The 14,408-nt window shown below is 37.2% G+C and overlaps 1 protein-coding gene across 3 annotated transcripts in view; it reads right to left on the bottom strand.

Moving 5' to 3' along the window:
* Positions 1 to 14,408, bottom strand: part of LOC106142273 (disintegrin and metalloproteinase domain-containing protein 22) — a 421,117-nt gene that overhangs the window by 21,533 nt on the left and 385,176 nt on the right. For all 3 annotated transcript variants that reach the window (XM_060954904.1, XM_060954903.1, XM_060954905.1), the window contains 6 exons: positions 11,064 to 11,212; positions 10,187 to 10,371; positions 7,106 to 7,273; positions 3,942 to 4,246; positions 2,911 to 3,030; positions 2,290 to 2,467 (listed from right to left, as the gene is read on the bottom strand). In XM_060954904.1, coding sequence (XP_060810887.1) covers positions 2,290 to 2,467; positions 2,911 to 3,030; positions 3,942 to 4,246; positions 7,106 to 7,273; positions 10,187 to 10,371; positions 11,064 to 11,212 — 1,105 coding nt within the window. The remainder of the gene's footprint in view (positions 1 to 2,289; positions 2,468 to 2,910; positions 3,031 to 3,941; positions 4,247 to 7,105; positions 7,274 to 10,186; positions 10,372 to 11,063; positions 11,213 to 14,408) is intronic.

Genomic DNA, 14,408 nt, shown 5'->3' on the forward strand with positions numbered 1-14,408 from the left:
GCGACGTAGCGACTACGAATTGCAGCCACCTAATAGTTGGCCAACTTCGATGAATGTATAATTTGGAGATGAGCGAAATTCACCACCAATTTCGTCCTGTGGAGGGAAAGGTCGGAGTGGGAAGGCCTAGACGAACGTGTCTTGAACGAATTAAGGACGTCCTCGCAAAGGGTCAAGAGTCAAGTCAAATCAAGAGTACCCGAAACCGGCGAGCTTGCATGAAGAGAGTAATGAATGTGGATGAAGCGAAGGAAGTATGCAGTGACCGTGGCAAGTGGAAAGATGTAGTCTCTGCCTACCTCTCCGGGAAAGAGGCGTGATTTTATGTATGTATGTATGTAATTTCGTCCTCAACTTGAAACATGTTGTATGGCGTGTGGTTATTCAGCACTTTTGATAAGAGATTAAAGGAATAAGCACATTAATCCAAAGAGGTCTTAAAAAGGCTAATAAGCTCCCGGCTAGGACCACTAGCATCTCTTTCCCATGGATGCCGTAAAAGGCGACTAAGGGACTAATAAACTTGAGATTGTTCTTTTAAGCGATCGGCTAGCAACCTATCATTATTTGAATAACAACTCTACCATAAATCATACGTACATCTGATCATATCATTATGATGGTAGATATTAAAATTAACAAAATACTTAAATAAGTGCCTTGTGGTTCCCGGCACCAATAAAAAAAAAAGAATAGGACCATTCTATCTCTTTCCTATGGATGTCGTAAAAGGCGACTAAGGGATATGCTTACAAACTAGAATTTTTTTTAGGCGATGGGCTAGCAACCTGTCTATACTTGAATCTCAATTCTATCATTAAGCCAAATAGCTGAACGTGGCCATTCACTCTTTCAAGACTGTTGGCTCTGTCTGCCCCGCAAGGATATGTATGTACTTAAATATTTTATGTCCACGATTGTGAACAACCATACTCATTCTACTTTTCTGTGTCCAATAAAATACGCCAATACATTTTATTTAGGTACCTACCTTTCAGTCCACTGACATTTCCAATTTGTGAATTTGTGTGAAATTACCTTTATGCAAATGCGCTCGCGAATTAAACGGAATTTAAAGCACTTGTTATCCGATGACAAAGGAGAATGGATATCAGATGAACACAACAACTATAGAATAAATAACTGCTGTTAAAAACTTCGCTTACGTGGAAATAAAACAAAAACAATTCTACAAACATACATATATATACATACATGCATATAATCACGTCTAAATCCCTTGCGGGTTAGACAGAGCCAACAGTCTTGAAAACACTGATAAGCCATGTTCAGCTGTTTGGCTTGATGATAGAATTGAGATTCAAATAGTGACAGGTTGCTAGCCCATCGCCTAAAAGGAGAATCCCATGTTTATAAGCTTATCCCTTAGTTGCCTTTTACGACATCGATTGGAACGAGATGGAGTGGTCCTATTCTTTTTTTTTTCTTTTAATTGATGCCGGCAACCACACGGCACTAAAATAAAATTGAAATATCGTTGGAATTTTACAATAACAAATTGGATCCCCGTCTAACTCCGTTACAGGTTGATGTTGTTAAAAATTTGAACGGTGAAAGCGGACGCGAGCACTCAAACTATTAAAAAGTGACAGAATTATGTTACAGTTATCGTGGTTGGAGAGAACTTAAAGTTTTTTAAGTAGTTTTCATTGACTGTATTAAGTATGTATATTAAATTGACATTTGATGAATTTATTTTTTTCAACTAGCCGTGCCCGCGACTTCGTCCACGTGGAATAGTTTTTAGGCATCATTGAAGCCCTCGAGGATGAATAATATACCCCGTTTTTTTTTACATTTTCCATTATTTCTTCACTCCTTAAAGTTGCAGCGTGATGTTGTATAGCCTAAAGCCTTTCCTCGATAAATGGTCTATTCAACACAAAAATAATTTTCAATTTGCACCAGTATTTCCTGAGATTAGCGCTTATATTGAAATATTGACTGGCAACAATTTCGCGACTATGAAAAATGAAGAATTTTCGGAATGTTGAAAAAAACGGAGAATGACTTGTTTATTCCGAACTATATACTTGTATACATAACGACGTAAATTGACGTCCGATGAAAATGCTACAGCGTCGTTTGTTCCGCCGCTTCTTCTGCACATGCGCTTTGGAAGCGGTAGTAGTTATAATTAGATTTAAGTGTTGTGACGTCAATAAGTGATACCTTGTATCCAATTTTGAAAATAAATCTATTCTATTCTATTCATAATGTCCAAATGGGCAACAGGCATGTATGTATGTATGTTTGTTAAGTACTCACCCCTTTAGCAGAGCACTCGTTGTTATTATGATCCGTTGGACACTTGGTGTGGTCGATGTAAGGGAAGATGGAGGTGCAGGTCTGGTTGACGCAGACCAGGTTGTCTCCGCACGGCGTCCCGTCCCGCACCAGACCCAATGGCCCGATCTCGGAGTGCTTCGGAAGACCGGTGGTAGCTCTGAAATGCATTTGTTTGTTAGTAGCTTCTACCTCCTGGCTTTAGTCCTGGTTGCATACTTACCACTATTGAGAGGAGCCCGGGGTATGCCTTTGACCATGGATCCTGGATTGGGCGAGTTAGGTTTTAATACGAAGCGATTCCCGTCTGACCTCCGTAGCTGAAAGACCAATTTCAGCTGTATGGCTTGAAGATGGAATTGAGATTCAAATAGAGACAGGTTCCTAGCCCATCGCCTAAAAAGAGAACCACAAGTTTATAAGCTCATTCCTTAGTCGCCTTTTGTAACATCCATGGTAAAATGATGAGGGTCCTATTCTAAATTGCCGGGAACTTAAGAATTTTCAACAAAGATATTTGCTTTTTTTTTGTAATAGGCAGAAGTTGTCAAATCATTTGAAATTAAAAAAAAAAACTCCAAAAGTGAACAGATTAGAACTCACTTGCACTCGTACTCGTTCCCTTTGACCACGATGACGGTCCTCGTGTAATACTCGTCCATTCCCTGGACAACCGGGTACCGGTTACCTTGTTGGCACTGAAGCGAGCCGCACCTTACATTCCTGGAAAAAAAAAATATGAAGTTTAATCTGTGCAGAAGTAATCTGTGCAATATGACGGCCTTTTTGGCGCAGCGGTAGTACGCTTGTCTGTGACGTCGTAGGTTCCGGATTCGAATCCCGCCTAGGGCTAGATGAGAAAAGAACTTTTCTGATTGGCCTGGGTCTTGGATGTTAATCTAATATAAGTATTTATTGTAAAATATAGTATCGTTGAGTTAGCATCTCGTAACACAAGTCTCGAACTTTCTTCGAGGCTAACTCGATCAGTGTAATTTGTCCTAAAGAAAATATATTTATATATATATTTCTGAAGTCTATTTTATTTTTTTATGTTCCTAACAAAAGGGTAGGTAGGTACCTATCTCTCTCTCTCATCTCTGCGTGTTCCCGGTTGCACCCTCCACAGAAGGTTTTCGGTGCCCGGGGTCCGCCTTCCTTTTCTCTCTCCAGATGGTCCGGTTTTCAGTCCATTGGCTCGCATGCCATCTTTTTATCTTATCTAACTTACTCGTATCTAACCTTAAGAAGAACCTTCTTTCTTCGAATTTTTTTAAATTATTTTGCTCTCTCTTCGAAAGTAGGAAGAATTCTATTTCTATACTAGCTGTGCCCGCGACTTCGTCCGCGTGGAAAAGTTATTTTAGGCATCATTGAAGCCTTCCATGATGAATAATTTTCCCCATTTTTTTATCATTTTCCATTATTTCCTTGCTCTTTATAGTTGCAGCGTGATGTTATAAAGCCTTAAGCCTTCCTCGATAAATGGTCTATTCAACGCAAAAGAGAATTTTTCAATTCGAACCAGTAGTTCCTGAGATTGGCGCGTTCAAATAAACAAACAAACTCTTCAGCTTCATAATATTAGTACAGATACAGATTTTCGATACATCAAATGAAAAAAAAAAACTTACTCAATCTCGCATTTTATATAATGTCCGCCATTATCCTTCCCACAATGCCCGGTCACGGCACCCTTCGAGTTGAACTGCTCAAAGCATTCCTTATCAGCGCCATCGGACCCTGGACCCCAGATCCTCTCGCACTGGAGGTTCAGCGTGGGGCATTGACCCGAGAAGCAGTAGCCTTTGCCCTCATCACAGGTCTCCCCGTTCTTCCTGTGGGCATCAGGTGGGCAGGTTCCCGAGAGACCTGTGCAGGTCTCTTCCAGGTCACACTCGTTGGTGGCGTCCCGGCAGGTCACGCCTCGAGGTTTTAGCTGGAAGAAAAAGTATTAGGAATTATGGTAAAGAATTAGTCATTTACTGCCAATTAAGAGATAGCTGATGTCATTATGATGATGAATTATTGCAATGAAATTTTATCAAAATTAACCTTACTTGAGAAGTTGGATGGCGGTTTTAATGTGATTAATCGATGTTTTATAAAACCTTTAGATAAGGCTGTATACTTACATTTTACTTAGTGAAAAAAAAAGAACATTGTCGGTAAATGCATGTAGGAAGTATTTAGTTATAAAAAAGTTTGTAAAAAATTGAACTCATTTAAAAAATTAATACGAGTTTTTTTTGGCTTGATGATATAATAATGAGATTCAAATAGGATATTCTTCGTTTAGGTTGCCATCGCCTAAATGAAGAATACCAAGTTTATAAGCCTATCCTTTAGTCGCCTTTCACGACATCCATAGGAAATAGAAGGAGTGAGACCTATTCATTTTTCATTCGTGCAATTTCGATATGAGTAGCATAATAATTTACAATTCTCTAAAGTTGAACGTATCAAAAACTTAACCAAACAAGTTGAATTTAACTTAAATAATATAAAGGTTTTAAAAACATACAAAGTAGAAACTTTTGGTTTATGACGGTATCTCTTAAACTCACACGGTTTGCTAGCTCATGAAATTTTGCATACATACATATACATATGGTCACGTCTATATCCCTTGCGGGGCAGACAGAGCCAGCAGCCTTGAAAAGCCTGAATGTTCAGCTATTTGGCTCAATGATAGAATTGAGATTCAAATAGTGACAGGTTGCTAGCCCATCGCCTAAAAAAGAATCCCAAGTTTGTAAGCCTATCCCTTAGTCGCCTTTTACAACATCCATGGGAAAGAGATGGAGTGGTCCTATTCTTTTTTGTATTGGTGCCGGTAACCACACGGAACCAATACAAAAAAAATATCAAAAACAAGTTAAATTAAACTTAAATAATATTTAGGTTTTTAAAACATACAAAGTAGAAATCATTCGTATTCCACCAACTTTTGGTTTTTGACCGTATCTCTTAAACTCACACGGTTTGATAGCTCATGAAATTTTGAAAGGCAAAAATGTAACTATCTTTTTCAACTACATAGGTACTCTTATTTTAAAGTATTCGCTAAGTTCAGTATCTACGTGGGTGTTATTTCAATTTTGTATTTCAATCTTTTTCATCTTTGTGGTGTGATTGAACAATTTTTTTTTTCTTTTCCAAATATAAAATGTCAATTTTGTAGTTTAGGTAATATCGTTTTATGGAGATCTTTGTTTCTTGATTCACTATAAAAACGTTAAACACTAATTATTCTACTATTTTTTCGTGTCGTTTCAATTATTATTTATGCGATTTGCGATCAAATTGCACCTACATCATAAATATTTCTATTTGTAAGGAAAAAATTGATTGATTCCACAAACTTCTTTTTTTCGGCAAGGGGCAATTTGAATCTCAATTTAATAAAGCCATACATTTAAACGTGACTGTTGACTCTGTCTGCCCCGTAACTGACAAAAACGTGATTGTGTAGTTATGTTTCTAAAACGTAATGATTTACGCCTGTAGAAAAAGTATAGAAAATGTAGAGGTGATGGTTTTTTTAAAAGAATAAATAAGATGTAGATTCTCTTCAAGTTAAAATACTAAATATCTTAAAATAAACTTTACTTAGCGAATCAAGATAATGTTATCTTTTTATCGCAACTGAATTGAAACGGGCTTTTGTTTTATTCGTGTGTGATTTTGCAAGAAACAGTTATTATTCAAGCCTGGAATGAATGGAGTCTGCAATTTAACGTGGAAACGTTTTACTTTGCAATAACCTTTTTAACTTGAAATGCTAAAACCGCTGTTGAAATGAAATTTTAATCAAGCTTCGAGATTTGTACTACACTATAATAGTTGGCGTAGTTTTTTTTAATTTTACTTGTACTTTATAATTTTGAAGTTAATTAAACGCTTTTAAATATGGCATAATGGAGTCGGAATAAAAATGTTGTATCTCTACACAATAAAGAGAAATACATACATACATAAAATCACGCCTCTTTCCCGGAGGGGTAGGCAGAGACTACCTCTTTCCACTTGCCACGATTTTTGCATACTTCCTTCGCTTCATCCACATTCATAACTCTCTTCATACAAGGTCGGCTGTTTCGGGTACTTTTGACCTGACCCTTTACCAGGACATCTACACTCCCATACATTAATGTCGGGACCAACACGCCCCTGTGCACAGCCATAAAGAGAAATGATTAACATTTTTAATTTTTAAGTATTTTATTGTACGTAGGTACCTCTATACAATAAAGGGAAATGATTTACATTTATAATTTTTAAGTAGTTTTTAATTTTACTTAGCATAGTTTTGAAGTTAATTATTAAACGCTTTTAAATACTTTGGTGTCCGAATAAAAACGTTACCACTATGCGATATTTTAAAAAAAAACTGATTATCTACTTAGACCGATTACGACCCACTTGTAAAGATAAAACTGTTTTGGGAATCACCCACTACGAGACAAAGAGTCGCAAAAACGTTTTTTTAATCAATTCAACGGAAGGAAGCGCCGTGTGGCTCCTGGCACCAATATAAAAAAGAATAGGACCACTCTATCTCTCTCCCATGGATGTCGTAAAAGACGACTATAAGCTTATAAACTTTCTTCTTTTAGGCGATGGGAAAGCAACCTGTCACTATTTGAATCTCAATTCTATCTTAAAGCCAAATAGCTGAAGCCTATCAGTCTTTTCAAGACTGTAGGCTCTGTCTACCCCGCAATAGATATAGACGTGACCGTATGTATGTAAAATACTATATATAAAAGAAGGCTAATGACACTAGTTGCCTCACCTGACACCGCTCGCAGCACTCGCCCGACGCGCACTGCGCCTCCTTGGTCAGCCGGCACGTGAACGGATCACAGCACGGGTTCAGGCTCTGGCAGTCGGCGATGGTGCCGCAGTCGCACTCTTCACCCTCGTCCAGCCGGCCGTTGCCGCATTGATGGTGTATCACCAGCTGGAGACAAGGTAAAAGGTGTTTAATACAGATTATTTTACAGTATGGAGGGAAAGGTCGGAGCGGGTGGGCAGAGGAACGTATCTTGATCAGATTGTTTTAAAGTGTGCAGGGAAAGGTCAGAGTGGGAAGGCCTAGATGAACGTATCTCGATCAAATTAAGAACGCGTCCTGGCAAAGGGTCAAGTCAAGAGTACTCGAAATGGATCGGATGAAGCGAAAGAAGTATGTATGTGTGAAAAAATGTAGTCTCTGCCTACCACTCCGAGAAAAAGGCGTGATTTTATGTATGGCGCCGTGTGGTTCCCGGCACCAATAAAAAAAGAATAGGACCACTCCGTCTCATTCCCATGGATCGTAAAAGGCTACTAAGGGATAGGCTTACAAACTTGGGATTATAATCGGTGCATCGGTTAAGCCGTGAAAGCGCAACATAAAGACTTTCACATTAATCGTATAAATGTTAGCATCTATACAATTGATATATGTATAATAATTGATATGGCGTTATTGAATATATGTCAATCATAATTAATTACTATGAATAATTTATCACACAAAGCGATCGTATTATTCTGAATATTGAAACAGGTTATGTATAGGTGTCCTATATTGATTTATATAATTACAAATATAAGACGAAAATGCTGCAGTGCAGTTTGTTACCGCTTCTTCTGCACTGACGCTTTGGAAGCGGCAGTAAACTTAGTTTTAAGTAATTTATTTGACGTTAACCAATATTGTGAAACCAAAAGATGTTATTTTCCATCATATCAACTAAGTTTATGATTGTAAAAAAGATATTTCCTTTTTTTTTTTAAATAGTATTTTAAGGAGGCTGAATAGCCAGATATTTGTTAATCAGAAAACCTTCTACCTTCTTCTAGCTTTCACGACGCGTGTCTGAGCACCAAAAAAATGCTATTCGACGTCACAATTCGAAGAAAACAAACCACTCAAAGTTACCACAATCGTCCCGATAAATATGTAAACGCCCAATCGAAGCGGGAGTGGTGGGGAGCATTATCATTCTGTACTATGTAAATTTATTCCAATAAACCCGCGCTCCTGTTATTATATATTCGCAAACGAAGAGATAATTCCCTGCGCGGGCAGGCAGCATTACCATAACTTTCATTAAAGGAGTGGGCCTCGGTCTTAGAGTAGAGAAAACTCGGTGATTTTATATTTTCATGGACGCAGAAAAAAATGTGGCTTGAGAAAAAAGTGAAGCAACGTAATGGTGGCTTTGTATGCATGTGTGATTGACTGGAAATTTGCCTTTTTGTGTGTATAATCTATGACCGCCGGTTGTCACATTGTTAGTGAGAGTGTGTGCGTGAGGCGTCCGGCTGTCATATTGTTAGAGTGTGTGCGTGAGGCGTGTATATATACCATTACGTATACTGGTAAAATATTACTTCATTTTGCCATATGGTAAAATTCCGTCCGCCTTTTTTTCTACGTCTTAGACTGTTTTATTATAATTAGTAACGTGACAAGATGTCATTGTGGGATAAAAATTCCTCTTTTAGGGGTAAGGCTAGCAACCTGTCGCTATTTGAATCTCTCGATTCAAATCAATCGGGAGCTGAGAGTGACGTGGACATAAAAACGGGACTTGGGATCGGAACTTGGGAACTAGGTTCGATCGGAACGATAACTTATTAACATTTATGCAGCCTGCGCGGTGGTAAAAGCTCAAATAAGAAATTTAGCTGAGTCTTTTTCAAGCCGTGTATGTTGGCAACATGTGGAGAGCCCTAATAATGTTTGATAAGATGTTAGTCCCTAATTGTTTTCACCGGGTGATTTTGTATTAACTGTTGCTTCCTATTCTCAACTCAATTATATTGTATGAATAAAATACGAATCGTTTAGAAGACTTATGAAAAATAATCGCACAGAAAAATAGTTACATGTCTTTACTTTAAAAATAAACAACCTCTCCCACGACATTGTTGTTACTATTTTTATCTTAATTTTCCTTATTTTCGTCTCAAAGTTTTCAACCTTTAGCGTCAGAGTGGTCAAATCAAGTTTATTATGATGTAGTTTTGTAATTTTGTAAGTGGACAGAACTTTGTAAATGAGAAATGGAGAAACTGTGTTCAAATAAAGGAATGGTCATAAGTTTGTGGACAAAGAATTGTTCATTTATTTTTAGAGCCAACGCAATTTGTTGATGAGTTGTCCGTGACTTTGTTGGCGTGGTTTTTTGACTGGCGTCTATGGTATGGAATTGATAGATATATAAACATTTGATTATGTCCATTGAGAGAGAACCGTATGAAATTAATGTTCAGATGTTTACTACTAAGGAAAATTATATAGTTCAACAATTCAATAATGAACAGAACTATACTTAAAAGAAATATCATTGAAATTGTCACAAGCAAGCAAAATTATTATAAATCTCTTTCTTGTATAATTTATTTTTTTATGTATAAAGAAGTTTGAAATCTGAAACTCAGCCTACAATACATCTTCTGTAGGGCTGCGCTTGAGCATTGCATACTATTTTCGTCCTTTTTTGTTATTAAATTAATAGTATTTTATCTATATTTTCATACACATACTCAGTGTGGCGACATCTCTACGCCACTCGTCACAACATCCAATCAAAACAATTACTGTCAATCATCGCAAAGAAATTGACGCGCTCAACTAATAGCAGCGAAGAATCTTAATCGTGATTTCAAAGATTTCACGGATTGGAGCCATATATTATACAACCTCCGACACAACATCGTCGGAGCCGCGGTTCCTCAGGCATAATAACCTAGCCTGGCGGAAGATCTTCCCTTTGGTGGCGGTCGAGCCGAACCATCGCTCCCGCTACACTCAGTACTCAGAAATTCCCAGCGAAGACCCTAGATACTAAAAGTCTAGTAAAACACTTATTAATCTTACCTCATTAGGTTTATTGAGCAAACACAGCCCCTGTCCGATCCTCAGCTCATTGATGTAGTCATTCTTTGAGCAGTCAGAGAACTTGTATGGCTGCACGTTGTCCGAACCCACGATAGACTGCGCCATGATGCAGCCGTGCCAGTCGCGACAGAAGCACTGCTCTCTACCGTCATCGTGGCCCATTCCTGTGGGAATTTACAATGCAATACAATAACTCTATCATCGTGGCCTATTCCTGTGGTAATTTACAATACAATAACGTTTTCATCGTGGCCCATTCCTGTGGGAATTTACAATACAATAACGTTTTCATCGTGGCCCGTTCCTGTGGTAATTTACAATACAATACAATAACGCTATCATCGTGACCCATTTCTGTGGTAATTTACAATACAATTACGCTATCATCGTGGCCCATTCCTGTAGTAATTTACAATACAATTCTACAATAACGCTTTATTGCACCACTATTGGACTATTCAACTCGAACATATTTATGTCATGCGAGTCATCCCATTTCAAGTACACATTACGTTTTTATCTTTAAAGATATAGACAAAGTCAATAGTCTCCATAAGACTCGAGGGTCACGACGGCTTAATGATGGAATTCTAATATACAAATAGGTTAAAAAGAATTTCAAAATACCCTAAAATATTTCAATCATTATATATTATTGGACAAATGCCTAAATTTGCAGATTGTTTCTAGAATATTATTAAGCTTAGGCTTACAAACTTGGGATTCTTCTTAGGCGATGGGCTAGCAACCTGTCACTAGTTGAATCTCAATCCTATCGTTAAGCCAAATAGCTGAACGTGGCCATTCAGTCTTTTCAAGACTGTTGGCTCTGTCTGCCCCGCAAGGGATTTCTCACCTATATTATGTCCAATCATATGTGCCATAGTGCCAGCTAACAGGTGGGGTTCGTAAGTGTTGGTGTCCACAGATATCCCCACAGATTTGGGGGTGCACAGCGTGTCAGGAACTGATATGCCGGATTCGCCGCCAGGGAATGTGATGCCACTGGAAATAAAAAAAATATAGATATATTACAAAAAAGAATAGGACCACTCCATCTCTTTCCCACGGATGTCGTAAAAGGCGACTAAGGGATAGGCTTATAAACTTGGGATTCCTCTTTTAGACGATGGGCTAGCAACCTGTCACTATTTTAATCTCAATTCTATCACTAAGCCGAACAGCTGAGCGTGGCCTATCAGTCTTTTGAAGACTGGTGGCTCTGTCTACCCCGCTAGGGATATAGACGTGATCATATGTATGAATGTTTAGAATTAAATGGTTTAGTACATGGTTAAATTGAGAACATACAATGTTGGATGTTGTAAAAAAATTGATATATTTTCAGAATAGGATGCAGTTATCGCTAAATGACGTCAAAAATAAACAGATTTGAAAAGTGAAGTAAGTATTAATTATTTAACTTTGGTTGACTGGAAGAAATCCCAATTGGGATCAGTACGACATTGGACATATTTTTCTAAATCCAATGAACGTTTTGTTATTTGTTATATGTATTTCTTTTTATGTGCAACAAAGAGTTTACAAACAAACAAACAACAATTGAAGACCCCATTGAAATCGGAATAATATTATAATTTCTTTTTCTTTGGTCAACCCTCGTACCTTTGCTAACATCTGATTGTAGTAAAGTTTATATAAACTGTAGAATACAATTGTTGGATTTTAGCAACAACTGTTCAAACTTAGCGTACAATAAATGACCCTGACATAGATAAAATCTCTATTACATGCAAGAAAAAAAATCATTATCTAATCTGTAAAAAGTATAGTTGCAAATTTAGTTATTCCTACAGAAGATAGAAGGAGAAAAGAGGAGAGAAATAATCCAATTTAAAGTATTAAAATGAAAATAATATTTTTTAATACATATATTCTCTGACATTATTTTCTAACTAACAAAACCATGGCAACCGTTGCTATGGCGTATTCAACTGAAATTATGCACAGATTATAAAATTTATTTAAAAACAAAACCTAGCTTTTTCTTCATGTGCACATTGGGAAATTAAAATAATTATATAATGACTGGGAGAGTTTCTCTGTTCATATTTACAATATTCACCATATGAACGTTATTACTTAAACCCTTGTTAGTTAATTGCCTAATTTTAAACCCCGAAAATTATGAAACGAGTCTATACGGTCATTATATCACCGTAAAACAGATTAAACGCATGCGTGCCCCTTAGCAAATTAAATATGGCGGCGTGATTTTTAATAGCGGCAACCCTGTAAATTAAAAAGGTAACGGAATTCTTTTGTGCAGTGAAAATTAATAAGACCAATTTATCGAGATGGCTTCTGTTTTATATTGACAAAGAAGTATTACGTTTTTTTTTTTTTTTTGTATAAATTATGTTTCTGACCTCACCAGGCCTAAACTTTTTGTAAAATGTACAAGGGTATTGTGTTCCTTTGTTTTGGTTCTAATTCAAATTCAAAATCTTTATTGTATATCTTAAAGTACATTAGTTTAATAGCAGTTACTGCTTATTTATAAGGTACAATATGAACCCTGTTGGGCATCGCAATTTTAAAATTATATGGAACGGCGGGCAGGTTTGTCGGCTATTATGTTGAATATAACAATAATAAAAAAATATCGCATTATGTTTGGTTACATATTATTTATTTTCTTTCATCTACACGTTCACACACATGCACACTCTAATTTAAATTATGAACTGCCGACCAATTTCTGTCGTGGCTCAATGCGTGCTAGAGACGACATAATACTTCCTTCTCTCTCACTCTTATACATATGCATTTACATCACATTTTTTAATCCTCGTGTAAGTACATTCTAACCAAATGAGGCACATTTGTCCCGGTCACCATAGTGGAGAGGAGACAGGGGTATCCCTTTGACCATGGACCCTGGATTGGGTGAGTCAGGTTGTTACACGAAACGACTCCTGTCTGACCTCCGCGACATTTGCAGGTAAACCCGTATTGGATCGATCATTGTTACACATTTGCCTGAATGTGCAGGTTTCCTCACGACGTTTTCCCTCACCGTAAGAACATCGGTTAGTATTCAAACTAATGTATATAACTTTAGATAATAATCATTGGTAAGTACATGGCCGAGGCGGGATTCAAACTGCCTTTCTGCACATCACACATATCTAAGCTCCAACAATGTTTGTTAGTTTGTAATATCTTTATTGCAAAGAAATTTACACAGTAACAAAAAAATAGTAAGTACCTTACATAGTTATAAAAGAAACAAATCACTTGCAATGGCGGACTTATCCCATGAAGGGATCATATCATCACAATGTTTTCGCAACTCATATACATACATACATACATAAAATCACGCCTCTTTACCCGGAGGGGTAGGCAGAGACTACCTCTTTCCACTTGCCACGATCTTCGCTTCATCCACATTAATAAATCTCTTCATGCAAGCTCGGCGGTTTCGGGTACTTTTGACCTGACCCTTTACCAGGACGTCCTTAATTTGATCAAGATACGTTCGTGTAGGTCTTCCCACTCCGACCTTTCCCTCCACACTCTCCTTGTATATCTGCTTAGTCAACCTGCTTTCATTCATCCTCTCCACATGACCGAACCATCTTAACATACCCTTTTCTATTCCTGTAACTACATCTTCTTTCGCAATTCATATCAACCTAATTAACAAGAAACTTATACTTATAACTTATATTTTGCATAGTTGCTTCAACCAATTAGAACAATAAGCGTACAGTTAGCTTAACTGCCAAGTTAACTCAGCTTGCATTAACGGTTGCAGGAAAACTTTGTAAATTCGGTACATTTTACATTTTCCACTTCACAATAACTGGTATAATGACGTTCAAGTTTTCACAGAGCAAATTTAGCATGTCATTCTCGCAACGGTAATAGAAGTGTCTCATTAGAATTAATGTGTATTCTGAGTACAATATTATTAAAATGTATATGTTTAATATTTCGAATTTATTAATTGCACTTAGCTTTGTAGCCTTTGCCGTGTGGTTCCTAGCACTAATAAAAAAAAGAATAGGACCACTCCATCTCTTCGCCATAGATGTCGTAAAAGAAGACTAAGGTTTATGCTTATAAACTTGGTATTCTTGTTTTAGGCGACGGGCTAGCAACCTATCACTTTTTGAATCTCAATTCTATCACAAAGCTAAACAGTTGAACGTGGCCTTTCAGACTCAAAAAC

Source organism: Amyelois transitella, chromosome 5 (genome assembly GCF_032362555.1).
Source record: "Amyelois transitella isolate CPQ chromosome 5, ilAmyTran1.1, whole genome shotgun sequence".
In the NCBI taxonomy this organism is placed as follows: Eukaryota; Metazoa; Arthropoda; class Insecta; order Lepidoptera; family Pyralidae; genus Amyelois; species Amyelois transitella.